The sequence below is a fragment of the Mesocricetus auratus genome, unplaced genomic scaffold (assembly GCF_017639785.1).
Source record: "Mesocricetus auratus isolate SY011 unplaced genomic scaffold, BCM_Maur_2.0 Super-Scaffold_100006, whole genome shotgun sequence".
In the NCBI taxonomy this organism is placed as follows: domain Eukaryota; kingdom Metazoa; phylum Chordata; class Mammalia; order Rodentia; family Cricetidae; genus Mesocricetus; species Mesocricetus auratus.
The window spans coordinates 63478464-63493696 of record NW_024429190.1 but is presented as its reverse complement, the minus strand read 5'-3'; the positions used below and the strand labels follow the sequence as shown (position 1 = coordinate 63493696).

The 15233-nt window shown below is 37.9% G+C and overlaps 1 protein-coding gene across 1 annotated transcript in view; it reads left to right on the top strand.

Moving 5' to 3' along the window:
* The first annotated feature begins 281 nt into the window (after positions 1-281).
* LOC101823178 (transmembrane protease serine 11C) overlaps positions 282-15233 on the top strand; it is a 53550-nt gene continuing 38598 nt past the window's right edge. The window contains exons 1-2 of the mRNA XM_040746587.1: positions 282-337; positions 7403-7518. Coding sequence (XP_040602521.1) covers positions 282-337; positions 7403-7518 — 172 coding nt within the window. The remainder of the gene's footprint in view (positions 338-7402; positions 7519-15233) is intronic.

The following is a 15233-nucleotide window of genomic DNA, read 5'->3' as shown; positions in this document are numbered from 1 at the left end:
CGGTCTAGCTGCTTCCTTAGTCACCACAACCTAATTCTAAATTTTGCCCCCACTGGGGTGATATGACTGTTTATTATTTATGGATTGGCATATACACAGCTCATGGTTTACTAATGTTTTAAAATTAATTAGTAAATGTTTGGAAAGCACTTTGAAGACGAAAAGTTGTGTAAGTGCTAAGTATTATCATTATGCCATTATCATAAAACACATAAAAGCCATAGATTCTAGTAAGCTAAATAGGTGGAGGATGACTGTGTCACGCAGCACTCGAGGGGAAGATGGCAAGGGGACAGCCTCGGAGGAGCGAAGAGCCATGGACATCCCTGCAGAACAGGTGTGTGTAAGGGCCAGGGGCATGGGGGTGGCAGCTGGAGAGTTTGTTACGGCTCAGGAAGACACTGTGGAAAAGTTCTTAAAATTATCAGTTTCACCACAACCAGCAAAAAAGCAAAACAAAACAAAGGAGCAGCTCCTTCCACTTTTTATGGATATAGAACCAATACAAATTCAAAACGGAAGGAAAAAAGATTTAGTGGAAGAATTTTCACCATTAGAGTTAACTCTAAATTTCCTGAGAAACCCTTCAATTATAAGCAAGGTGTTCCTGTGGAATAACTGAAAGTTGAAGATTTGGGCCAGGCATCTCTTTAAAAGACAATTTCACTCTGAATACAGAAAGGAAACTAAGCACACACACACACACACACACACACACACACACACACACCACACTCACTCACGTTTCTAGTAGTGTGGGGTGATGGAGATGTAGTTGTGCTTACTGTTTTATTTACTGTGCTATTATTCCCCTTGGAAGTGATAAAAAGCAGGGGTCTTATTTTTTAATTATTGGAAAACTACAGTGCTTCACTACTCTATATTTTTAGCAGCATGATTTTACATTGAATTCAGAGGTAAAGACAAAACCAAAAGGAGATTTTTTTTTTTTTGGTTTTTCGAGACAGGGTTTCTCTGTGGCTTTGGAGCCTGTGCTGGAACTAGCTCTTGTAGACAAGGCTGATCTCGAACTCACAAAGATCCACCTGCCTCTGCCTCCCGAGTGCTGGGATTAAAGGCGTGCACCACCAACTCCCGGCTCCAAAAGGAGATTTTTGTTCTTGACTTTAGCAGTGATGTAACTGGCCCAGAAGACAAAGAAATGTGCTGACCTACTATTATAAAGGAGGCAGGTGGACCAGAGTATTTAATTTATATTTTAGTTTTTAAGCTAATCAGATAAACACGGAGGTAAGTGTTTGCATACACACTATTCTTTCCAGTACTATCACAAAATGCAGACACTGATAAGTGTCATTGACAACTACCATATGTACATGACACAAGTCTGGGCAAAATCTAGATTCTGGGTGACCAGCATGTTGGGATGTTGCAATTTTCCATAAACAACTTTAATAATTCAGCTTTTCACATTAACATTTAGCTTATTTAACTGCTAGAGAAATACTGAAATATTTTCCGTGAAACTAAGTTACTATCAATACCTCCTTAAAACAGCTCATGTCCTAAGTGGTGTATTCTACGTCCTTCAGATCAACTTAATTAGCCTCTTATATGGCACAAATATTATCTGAGCAGCACTGTGAAGACAGGCTTCAAGTTGATTTCAAGGACTTGAATATTTTATTTAGACTAAAGTTGGAAATCCCTGGATGTCCTTTGTAAATAATCCTTCACATCACTAATCTTATCATTGTACCCAAATGACTCTAATACACACTTCATTAGCCACATGCATGTGGAAAATAAATGTGTTGCTAAAATCAAGAGTTTCTGTTCTTTACCTCAACTCCTTACCAAGACTCAACTTCTGTCTCATGTTAGGCAGTTTGCTTTTCAAACAACATTTCGTCTACTAGTAGGAGTTTAGGAAAGTAGAATTCCCAAGCCTGGTGTTGTCTGTAAGAATGTGCTAGAGAAAAGAATAACAACAAAGTGGGACTTTCCCCTTGGGTTTAGGAATGTGCAGCTCTGCTCCAATAAAGCCTTTGGAAATAGGAAGAATTTCTGGGCTGTGAAGGAAGCTCTAATCCTCACCTCACCTACATTATGAGGATAGCCATAGTGCAGCTCGCTTGCCCCCTTACTGCCACACCCCAGAGCAAGATCACTATAAAGGTTGTCCGCCCTCTTTATAATCGGAAATTTAGGATGGATGATCTGCAAATTCCCTCCCAGCTCCCCAACCAGGAAGTTTCTCCCTCCAGGAAAGTTGTATTAGGGAACTTTGAAGTCATATGAAGATTCCACACCAGACAAACAAATTCTTACATCCAAGAATCACTGCTACATAGGTTTGCAAGAAATCAGAAGGTAAACCGGTAAATGGTTTCTAAATATCTATAAATTATTATAAAACTGCTAGCATTCATTCTTACTTATAGAAGCAGAATTTTAAATGGGTCAATCTATCATAAGGACACAATTAAAAAGAGTTGAGAAATAGACCCCATTTGTAACATTTTCATTGGGACTTAGTGGCGAGCTATGTGAGTAAAATGACATGCATTTACTGCTAAACTATGGAGGAAAATGTCTGAGAGCACATGCACATCTGAGAGTACATGCACAGTGTGAAATTACCAGGGTTTAGCCTATCATTGAGTCACTTACTTCACCCAAGATTTTAAACACTATTCTAGATTCAATATATGAGTTGATCCAACTGGAGAATATATTTTCAATCTAAACCAGAAGAATCTCTTGAAGCCAGGATTTCAAGGCTTACCTGGAAAGGGTTGTGTGGTGGTTGCTACACATCTGGAGTAATTCTCTTCTACCAACCCAAAAAGTTCTAAGGCATCATATGGAAACATTGAGAGACAATTTCTATGTGTAAAAAATTTAGGCAATGTACTTTTTAGTGATGAGAATCTTATCTGAAGTAAAATAAAACTTCTGAAAAACACTTGGAAATGTCATTGATGTTAGAATCCTAGCTGATACTGTTTCTATAGGAAAAATTATTCATTCAAGTAATCAGCACCAACTAGCTAAAAAGTAGACTTCCTAACAGATAGTTGATTTTATTACCAAATGAAAATCAAAATAAAACAGGCACTAATATGGATGATTCAAATTGACCAGTATCTCATATAGTCGCTAAAATATATATTAATGCTTCTTGATGTTAGAAATATCCTAAAGACATCCATATGAGCATGTAAGCATGTAATACACAGATACATATGCACATAAATGGGTAGTATATACACTAGATAAAATATAGAATATAAAATATAGAATGTGACATACAAAACAAATTATGAGTTTGTGCTCATATAAAATATTGATATTTATGCATGTATTAATAATAACTCTTAACATTAATACAAATTAAAATATTTACATAAAACATAAATATATATATATGAATTTAATTGTGCCCTCCCATTCATACATTAATATATTACTATTCTGGCACCTGGTATCTCAGAACATGAATGCATCTAAGGAAAACTAAAATGGAGCAGTTATATTAAGGTGAGGTTTTCAGATAGAATCTAACCCAGGATGACTATGCTTGTTCTTATAAGAAGAGGAGTGATCACATGAGAGCAAAAGAACAGTATGAAGTGACAGAGGAAGACCCTCCACGACAGGTTAAGGAGCTTGGCCTCAGGAGGTTGTGAGTCCACCAGAATCTTATTCTCGGATTTCCATCCTCCATAAACAAGAATGCAACTTTCTGCACTACCATTTCTAGTCTGTGGAACTTCTTATGGAAGTCCTGCAAGCCGACAGCAAGATAGAGCACATGGAACAAGCTAATTTTGCAGAGTTCTTTCATGTAACATTTATGAGGAAAAATGTGAAGTGATTAACAAATATTCATAAATCCTTCAGTTTATTTCCAGTTATACTTCTTCCACATTTGAAAGACAAAATAGCGTTTACAGTCTTGAAACATAAATATATCAAAAAAATTGCTTCCCAGCTTGTAAATCATAAGACGGCTTCTCATAATAGCTTTTTAAGGTCAGGGAAGGACTCCATAGGTGAAGTTTTTGCTGTGCAACCATGAGGACCTAAGCTGAGACCCCCAGCCCTCAAGTAAAAGGCCAAGTTTAGGGCACAGTGCCTATAATCACAGTGTGGGAATGGCAAAGACATGCAGCTCTTGGGGGTCTAACTAGATCAGAAACCCCATGTTGGGTGACTGACTGGAACACTGAGGTGAAACGTACTGAAAAGACAGTTGGTTTTCTGAGTCTGTGGCTATGAATTGGATGACTCGCAGGGAGACATTACATGTTTCCATACTGAGATCTTATCCCAGGGACCCAGGGCTCTCACTAACTTATGAGGTTTCTAAAATTGCATGTCATTAAAATAAATTTGGATTTGCTCATTTAAAAGGTAGAGAGAGAAAGAAAGACACACAACATTGATCTCTGACCTTTGCATACACATCCACAGACATTTGCACCCCATCACATATGCACATACATATAGATTTTAAAGATGAATTAAAATTTTATATATTCTCTGTATTGTTCCTCTATTGTTTCTAAGATGCACTTAACCTCATGATCTGTAAATAGTAATGAAAAAAATCCACAGCTGAATGAAAAACAGCATATCCCCAAAAGTTACATATCATATGATTTTATTCTATAATGTTCTTGCAATACAAAAAAATATGAAAGGAAAACAGAATGATGATTGTCAATGGTTAAAGAGGGTGAGAGAACAGGAAATGAATGGACAAATGGGTAAAAGGAAACATTAGGGGCCTCTGTTCATAGAAATGCCCAATATACTGCCTCTATGAATGCCAATGTTCAGGTTGTGCTATTGTGTTACAGAATACTGTCAAGGAAAATTATTTAAAGGATACAAAAAATTTATATTATTTTTATAGTTGCATAAAAATCTGCAATTATTTCAAAGTAGAACATTGATTTTAAATGTTTGAAAAATACAGCAAATTTCTAGGGAAAGTGTTCTATGAACTAATTTGATCAAGAATTACAACAGAGCAATGTCAAAAAAGAAAAGAAAAATGTATAATTTGAAAACTATTTCAAGTTTAAAAAGTTGAGATATGGAACAACCAAATGTAATGTAGAAATTTTGATTTAAGTTCAGCTCAAACAAAAATATGTAAAAGGCATTTTGAAGTCATTAAATGTGAATTTGGTATTAATGGACATTAAGTAATCAATGATAGATTCACTAGGTATACCAGTGGTCACAGAAAGGTACCTTTTTTAAGACAGGGTTTCTCTGTATTGTTTTGGAGCCTGTCCTGGAATTTGGTCTGTAGACCAGGCTGGCCTAGAATTCACAGATATCTACCTGCGTCTGCCTCTGAGTGCTGGGATTAAGTGTGTGTGCCACCATGGCCCAGTGAGAAAGGTGCTCTTATTTTTTAGATGAAATACAAATTACCTAGGTGAACTACTTGAAAAAACTACATAAAAACATGAAGTAGCATTATAAAACATAGTTCTTAAGTTTATGAAATAGGAAGGTGGCCATCTGTCCAACTAGTCTCTTTTTTTATGAGTATTCAGAGTTCTTAAAAGTCGTTATGCTGCTTCCTCCCCTGGTATAGTGCCTTTTCTTCACTCAACTTTTCTTTCAGCAAACTCTCTGAAGTAAAATCCAGTGATCAAGTCTCTATTTCCACTAGTTCCATTGTCTCCTAAACTCTGTGTTGTTCTTGAAGCTTTCTAGGAAAATCATCTTTATGATGATCATCTGTGATTCACATCCTCATTCCCTACCTGATTCAATTAGTTCATAGAATGCTTTCCCTAGACATGTTGTTGTATTTTTAAAACATTTCAAATCAATGTTCTACTTTGAAGTAATTGCAGACTTTTATACAACTATAAAAATAGTATAAATTTCTTATATCCTTTAAATAATTTTCCTTGACAGTAATCTGTACTACAATATCACAACCTGGACATTGGCATGCATAGAGGCAGTATATTGGGCATTTCTACCTGAGCTACCTTCTAGTACAGCTTAGCTTGTTCCTTGTCCTGGATTCACCTCCACTGGCCTCAAGAATCCACTTTGCCTGGCTTTCCCACCCCTCACTGGTTATTTCTTTTGGCATCTATCCTCTACCTGGTCTTCTTTCTCTCTAATATTCTAACAAAAAAACACTATGCAGGTTATCCTATCTTGGTCTTCTCTGCCCACCCTGACTCCCTTGGTATTGACATCCACTGCTAGACTCTAATCTACATGCTCAGAGATGACAAACTAGCATGACCAACTCACACTCCTTTTCCAAATTTCACACTTATATATCTGACCCGCATTGCCTTGGGAATGCCTGCTGAACATCTGTAACAACAATACAGCTGCACAAAATCCTTTCATCTTACATGATGACAACACCATCTTTTACATGTTCCAGGTAAATACCTAGAACACATCCTCAGTTCCTCTCTCACAACCCAACTTTCCATCAGGATATCTCCTCAGCATTAAATTTAAAATATATACAAAATTCAACCTCTTTGTTCCTCCTTTGTTCTCCCAGTCTTAGCCAACATCATCTTCTGTTTCAGTCATTGTCATATTTTCTGTCCTATCCCTCTCTTTCTACATGCTCTCTGCAATTTCTTATTCACAGCTTCCAAAGATGTTCCACAAAATATTAGGCCAAGTCATTACTGTCTATCATATAATACTGCTCAATGCTGCCATTTTGCTGTGAAAAACCAAAATTATTATCATGAGGCTCAGGAAATCTGGGCCTTAATGGCTCCCAACCTTACTTCCCCATTACGCTTCACTGCCCTCATCCACTACTCCAGCCACACTACCTAGTATGCCACACTTGTCGTCACCCCTGGGTCTTCCTTGAGTCATTGTCTTTGTCTGAAGTTTTCCAGATGTCAGTATGTCAGTATGCAAACCTCCCTTACCTGTGTTAACTATGCTTGTACTTTACCCTGATCACTCTACTTAGTAGCAATTTATCACAGCTATGGCTAACACAAAAACCCATATATGATCTTCCCAGTCCTAATTTTTCTATAGCATCTAATATTTTATAACCACTTATAAATTAAACTTACTTATTTTTGTACTTTTTATCTGCACTCAGTAGTTTATAAGCTCCATAAGGTTACAGGTAACTGTTCCTACATTAGTGCCTGGCAGAGAAAACCAATTACAAATATTCTTTGAAGGAATAAAAGAATATTGATTTTGTATTACCATTATTGATTATAGGTACTTAAAACTAAGCATCCCCAATAGGATATCCACTAATTCTACACTATTTCCGAACTCATCCGTCTATTGAATATATCATTAATGTAAAATAACACACTTTTACACTTTAAGTTCATATGCATTCCCAAGATCCCAAATCAAGATATTACTGACACCTTCCTGTCCTTTTACTCAGAACAGAGTCCAAAACAAAAGTAAGACTCACAAGATGTGGAAAGATTACCCTAGTCATCTTAATGACGGTGGTTGCTGCAGTAGTAATTGGACTGATTGCCTATTTTGTTGCCTGTGGTAAGTACTCACTATGTTTATCTTTTCAGTCACAAGGTTTTGTTGACACTATATTGGAAAACTAAGAAATTTGAATATGGAAAGGAAACAAAAGTTTTTGTGTGCTTGTTATGCATTTTTACCCTGTGGCCATTAACATTGACTACACTAACATTTAAGATTATTGAATAACAACAAATATGTAAAAATTGCACATGTAACATATATTTTATGAGTTTTGACATATGAGTCACAGCACTATCATTACAATTAAGATAGTGAATATTCATACCAAAACTTTGTCCTCAGACTTTGTCCTCAAGTGACTTTTACTCAGTGCATTCTAAAACTAGAGATGCGGTATTTTGTTTTGTTTTATTTTGTTTTGTTTTTTGAAATATTTGGGAATTGAGGCTACATTAATGAAGAAAGTAGACACACTCCCTATTTGTTGAACTTGGTAACTCTTTGAGGAGACAATCAATGAACTAACAAATAAATATTAAGCTAAGGAACTTGAGATATCTTACTAAAGAAATAGGATTTTCTACTCCAAAGCCTGTGTTTCCTCTGTACAATATTTCCTACTCATAAAATTCTTCCTTAAATGTAGAGTCTTCTCTAATATTGAACAGTGAAGGAAAATATGTGTACAAATTTTCATTATTTTTATGCATAAAATAGGAAAAATTCTAAGATCACTGAGCTTTTATAAGTATAGCATTGTGTCAAGTTTTCTGCGTCTTCTTTTGATCATTTTAAGCATGAAGACATTCTTTTCATCACTAAAAATATTTTATTGTGCATATTGAGGCACAGTGTGTAATTTGATACATGTATATAATGTTTAATAATCAAGGCAATTACCATGTCCATTTGCTTAAATTTCTTTGTGTTTATAATCATCAGTTTATGTTCTTCTAGTTCTTTATAAAACATATGATCATAAAATATACTTATCTAAAATTTATTTCTTCCATCTGAGTGTACCTAGCACTTGTCATCTGACACCTCTTTGTTCTCCCTTTCCTAGAACTTCCTACAGACCACTATTCTTTTCTCTGTTTTTATATGATCAATTTTTATAGCTTCCCCATATGAGCAAGAAAACACAGTATCTATATTTGCACATGAGGAAATTTTTATAAGTAATGTAAGCAATAAGGACCTGTCCCTAGAGCTTAACTGGCTTTTGGGAACCTGTTCTCCATGCTGGATTACTTCACTCAGCCTTGATGCAAGGTGAGGAGCTCCATCCCACTTTAATTTGATGTGCCATGCTTTGTTCAAACCCATGGGAGGCCTGCCCCTTTCTGGATGGAAGTGGAGGAGGAGTGGATGGGAGGGAGAACTTGAGGAGAGAAATAAGGGGAAACTGTAGTTGGTATATAAAATAAGTGAAAAAACTGCTAATTGGATAAAATAAAATTTTGAGAAAAGCAATGTAGGCAATATATGAGAATAGTTAAAGTCATCACAAGGGAACCCACAGAGACCACTAACATGGGCTCATAGGAGCTCACAGACACTGACCAACAGCTAAGGAGTCCTCATGGGACCAAGCTAGGCCATCTATATTTGTGTGACAGTTGTATACCTTAATCTACTTGCGGACTTCTCACAGTGGGAGCAGGACCTGTCCCTGATGGTTTGGCAGGCTTTGGAGAACCTACTCCTCATACCAGGTTACTTTACCAAGTCTTAATACAAGGGGAGGAGCTTAGTCCTATTTTAACTTGATATGCCATGCTTTGTTAACACCCATGGGCAACCTTCCCCTTTCTGAACAGAAACAGAGAGGGGAGAGGACTGGGGGTACAGAGGGAAAGTGGAGGGAAGGAATGGGAAGAGTTTACACAGGAAAACAACACTGACACAGACTGAAATAGAGAGAACAGTGCACAGTGAACTATTTAGGCATCCCCGCCCCAGGAAGTAGGGGATTTGAACTGTTTCCACTCTATCTTCCATGAACACTCATTAGACAGGTTGTAATGATAGGTGTTACAACTGCTATAACATATGCCAAAAACAAAAACAAACAAACACCTATGACTAAGTACTTGCTTACAAGATAGACACTAGCCAGGTGGCGGTGGCCCATGTCTTTAATCCCAGCACTTGGGAGGTAGAGGTAGGTAGAGATCAGTGAGTTCAAGGCCATCCTTGTCTACAAAGTGAGTTCCTGGACTGTTACACAGAGAAACCTCGCCTTTAAAAAAAGACAGATTCTAAACTCATTCATCAAGAGTAGGTGCCAGAAACTGAAGGTAAGAAGAGATTATTTAAGGAAATTACGTTTGGAAATATATGAGCTTTTATTTCTTACAATATTATCATCAACTTAATGTTGATGAATTGATATTTTCACTTCACATCAGGCTGAGAAATTGACTTCATAAAGCAGAACAATGTTATCCTGGAAAGATCCTTATACATTAAGGAATACAACAGACTTAAGTCTGCTTCTCATGTGGAATATCTAAAATGTAGGTAATGAGTTGTTAAGCTGGGGAGACGGCTCAGTGGTCAAGAGAACTTGTAGAACTTCCAGAGGACCCTAGTTCAGTTCCCAGAACATCCATCTAAAAGGGAACTCACAAATTTCTGTAATTCCAGCTCCAGGGATTCTGACTATCTCTTCCATCTTCTGAAGGTACCCACATACAGTTGAAAAATCACACAGACACACAAATAAATATAAATAAATAAACCTTAAAACAAAGAGAAGTGGTTCATGGTGTTTGGGTAGTGTAAAGAAGAGACAATTCCCATGAAAAGCCAAGGTCAAGGGAGCAAGTAGAGACTTTCCAGCAAAGAATCTTCATCATTTGAGGTCCTTTTCAGGACCACAGAGCATTTATATCTCCAGTTAAAGAAATGACAGGGGAGTCTTAAGCCTAAATGCTGAAGAAGGAATAAACACAAGCACCATAGATGAATTTGTCAATGGAAAGGAACTGTAGTCAAGACTACTCCAGCCAGAAAGCACAAATCAAAGGTTGGAAGCACACAGAGGTACATACATACATTTCCTTTTGAATGAATCTGTAGTATTTAACTATTTGGCAGTTCACCATGGTAAACTCCAAACCCAGAAATTATGGGCCATATTTTCACAACTATTATTTCACTGGAATCAGTCTTTAGCTAAAGAACAACTGAGAAAACCAAAGCACAGAACTGTTTTACCTCATGGATTACTTCCTTTCTTTGCTTCATGTTACCTTAAATGATAATCATTCTTTTATTTTTATTATTATCTTTAAAATTTATGTGTTTGAGTGTTTTGCCTGTATGTATATTTGCTCACCACATGTGTTTAGTGCCTGTTGAGTTCAGAAGAGGGCGTCAGATACTCATGACTTGAAACCCCCATCTGGGTAATGGTAAATAACCTGAAATCTTCTCACCTACTGAGCCATCTCTCCAATCCCAGTATTTCATTAACTTTTTTTTAAATTTTATTTTCCAGTTTAAATTTAGATAAGAAACGAGGTTGCTTCACAAGTCAGTTCCAAGTCCCTCTCCCATTGCCTCCCCTCCTCCCGTGCCCTCCTCCCAACCCCCCCCCCGTTATCCCCTCATTCCCCCAGGGAGGGTGAGGCCCTCCATGGGGATGTCCATAGTCTGTCATTTCATATAGGGCAGGGCCTAGACCCTTCCCCAAGAGTTCAGGGTGAGAGTGCACCTCACATTGTTCTATGGGAGTCCAAAGTCCGTGTGTATACTTGGGATGGGTACTGATCTGCTGCCCAAGGCTCAATAGATTCCCTAGGCCTCCTCACTGACACCCAGATTCAGGGGGTCTTGATCAGTCCCATGCTGGATTCCCAGGCTGATGCCTGGGATTCAAGAGTTAACCTTTGTCTGGTCAGCTGTTTCTGGGGGTTAAACCAGCCCAGTCTTAATCCCTTTGATCATCGGTCCTCCCTCTCTGTTACTGGCTTTCTTGAGTTCAGCTCAGTACTTAACCAAGGGAGTCTGCCTCTTCTTCGATCAGCCACTAAATGAAGTTTCTGTTTCCCAGACTCTCTGGCCATAGGATTGTAGGCTGGCACTTCCCAGATCTATGTCTAAAATCCATATATGAGAGAGTACATGCCATGTTTCTCTTTTTTGTGACTGGGTTACCTCACTCAGGATGGTTTCTTCTAGTGTCATCCATTTGCCTGCGAATCTCATGATTCCATTATTTTTTTCTGCTAAATAGTACTCCATTGTGTACATGTACCACATTTTCTCTATCCACTCTTCGGTTGAGGGACATCTAGGTTGCTTCCAAGTTCTGGCTATTACAAATAGAGCTGCTATGAACATAGTGGAACAGACATTTTGTTGTATGAATGGGTATCTTTTGGATATATGCCTAAGAGTGGAGTTGCTGGGTCTTGTGGTAGGTTTATTCCCATTTTTCTGAGGAATCTCCATACTGATTTCCAAAGTGGCTGAACCAGTTGGCACTCCCACCAGCAATGGAGGAGTGTCCCCCTTTCGCCACATCCTCTCCAGCATAAATTGTCATTGGTGTTTTTGAATTTAGCCATTCTGACAGGAGTGAGATGGTGTCTCAGAGTTGTTTTGATTTGCATTTCCCGGATGGCTAAGGATGTTGAGCACTTTCTCAAGTGCCTCTCAGCCATTTTAGACTCCTCTATTGAAAACTCTCTATTTAGTTCTGCAGCCCACTTTTTAATAGGGTCCTTTGGTGTTTTGGAGACTTGCTTCTTGAGTTCTTTGTAAATTTTGGAGATCAACCCTCTGTCAGATGTGGGATTAGTGAATATTTTTCCCATTCTGTGGGCTGCCTTTTTGTCTTGCTGACTGTGTCCTTTGCCTTACAGAAGCTTCTCAGTTTCAGAAGGTCCCATTTATTAATTGTTGATCTCACTGTCTGTGCTACTGGTGTTATGTTCAGGAAGCTGTCTCCTGTACCAATTCGTTCAAGGGTACCACCCACTTTCTCTTCTAAGAGGTTCAGTGTGGCTGGATTTATGTTGAGGTCTTTGATCCATTTGGACTTAAGTTTTGTGCATGGCGATAGACATGGATCGATCCGCATTCTTCTACATGCCAGTCTCCAATTATGCCAGCACCATTTGTTGAAGATGCTTTCTTTATTCCATTGTATATTTTTAGCTTCTTTGTCAAAGATCAGATGTTCGTACGTGTGTGGGTTAATACCCGGGTTTTCAATTCGATTCCATTGGTCTACCTGTCTATTTTTGTGAAAATACCAAGCTGTTTTCAGGACTATAGCTCTGTAATAGAGCTTGAGGTAAGGGATGGTGATGCCTCTGGATGTTGCATTGTTGAACAGGGTTGTTTTGGCTATCCTGGGTCTTTTGTTTTTCCATACAAAATTGATTATTGTTCTTTCAAGGTCTGTGAAGAATTGTGCTGGGATTTTAATGGGGATTGCATTGAATCTGTAGATTGCTTTTGGCAGGATTGCCATTTTTACTACATTGATCCTACCTATCCAAGAGCATGGGAGATCTTTCCATTGTCTGAGGGCTTCTTTAATTTCTTTCATTAAAGATTCAAAGTTCTTACGATACAGGTCTTTCACTTGTTTGGTTAGCGTTACCCCAAGGTATTTTATGTTGTTTGTGGCAATTGTAAAGGGTGATGTTTCTCTGATTTCTCTTTCAGCCCTTTTATCATCTGTATATAGTAGGGCTACTGATTTTGAGTTGATCTTGTGGCCTGCCACTTTGCTGAAGGTGTTAATCAGCTGTAAGGGTTCCCTGGTAGAGTTCTTTGGGTCATTGATGTAAACTATCATATCGTCTGCAAACAGTGAAAGTTTGACCTCTTCCTTCCCAATTTGTATCCCCTTGATCCCCCTTTGTTGTCGTATGGCAATAGCTAGAACTTCAAGTACCATGTTGAAAAGGTATGGAGAGAGTGGACAGCCTTGTTTTGTTCCTGATTTTAGAGGAATTGCGTTGAGTTTCTGTCCATTTAGTTTGATGTTGGCTGTTGGTTTACTGTATATAGCTTTTATTATGTTTAAGTATGTCCCTGTTATCCCAGATCTCTCCAAGACCTTTATCATGAAGGGGTGTTGGATTTTGTAAAAGGCTTTTTCAGCATCTAGTGAGATGATCATGTGATTTTTGTTTTTCAGCTTGTTTATATGGTGGATTACGTTGATGGATTTTCGTATGTTGAACCATCCCTGCATCCCTGGGATGAAACCTACTTGATCGTGGTGAATGATTGTTTTGATGTGTTCTTGGATCCGATTTGCCAGTATTTTATTGAGTATTTTTGCATCAATGTTCATGAGGGATATTAGTCTGAAGTTCTCTTTCTTAGTTGTATCTTTGTATGGCTTGGGGATCAAGGTTATTGACGCCTCATAGAAAGAGTTTGGCAAAGACCCTTCTGCTTCTATTGTGTGGAACACTTTGAGAAGAATTGGTATAAGCTGTTCTTTGAATTTCTGGTAGAATTCTGCACTGAGGCCATCTGGACCTGGACTTTTTTTGGTTGGGAGACTTTTGATGACAGCTTCTATTTCCATAGGGGTTATAGGTCTACTTAAATTGCTTATCTGTTCTTGATTTAGTTTTGGCAAATGATAGCTGTCCAGGAAGTCATCCATTTCCTTTAAATTTTCGAATTTTGTGGAGTACAGGTTTTCAAAGTATGACCTAATGATTCTCTGGATTTCCTCAGAGTCTGTTGTTATGTCCCCCTTTTCATTTCTGATTTTGTTAATTTGCGTGTTCACTCTCTGCTGTTTGGTAAGTTTGGACAAAGGTTTGTCTATCTTGTTGATTTTCTCAAAGAACCAACTCTTCGTTGCATTGATTCTTTGTATTGTTTTCCTGGTTTCTACTTTATTGATTTCAGCCCTCAATTTGATTATTTCCTGGCGTCTACTCCCCCTGGGGAGTTTGCTTCTTTGTGTTCTAGAGCTTTCAGCTGTGATGTTAATTCTCTGGTATAACTGTTCTCCTGTTTCTTCATGTGAGCACTTAGTGCTCTGAACTTCCCCCCGTAGCACTGCTTTCAAAGTGCCCCATAGGTTTGGGTATGTTGTGTCTTCATTCTCATTGAATTCGAGGAAGTCTTTAATTTCTTTTTTTATTTCCTCTTTGACCCAGGGATGGTGCAGTTGAGCATTATTTAATTTCCATGAGTTTGTAGGTTTTCTGCAATTTGTGTTGTTGTTGAATTCTAATTTTAAAGCATGGTGGTCTGATAAGATGCATGGAGTTATTCCAATTTTTTTGTAGCTGCTGAGGTTTGATATGTTGCCAAGTATGTGGTCGATTTTTGAGAAGGTTCCATGTGGTGGTGAGAAGAAGGTATATTCTTTTTTATGTGGATGAAATGTTCTATAGATATCTGTTAATCCCAGTTGGGTCATTACTTCTATTAGACCCTTTGCTTCTTTGTTGAGTTTCTGTCTGGTATTCCTGTCTAGTGGTGAGAGTGGTGTGTTGAAATCTCCCACAATAACTGTGTGGGGCTTTAGATGAGATTTAAGTTCTAATAATGTTTCTTTAACGAATGTGGATGCCTTTGTATTTGGGGCATAGATGTTCAGGATAGACACTTCATCTTGGTGGGTTTCACCTGTGATGAGTATGTAATGATCTCCTTCATATCTTTTGATTGATTTTATTTTAAAGTCTAGTTTGTTAGATATTAGGATTGCTACCCCTGCTTGTTTCTTGGGTCCATTTGATTGAAAAAAATTTTCCCAACCTTTAACTCTC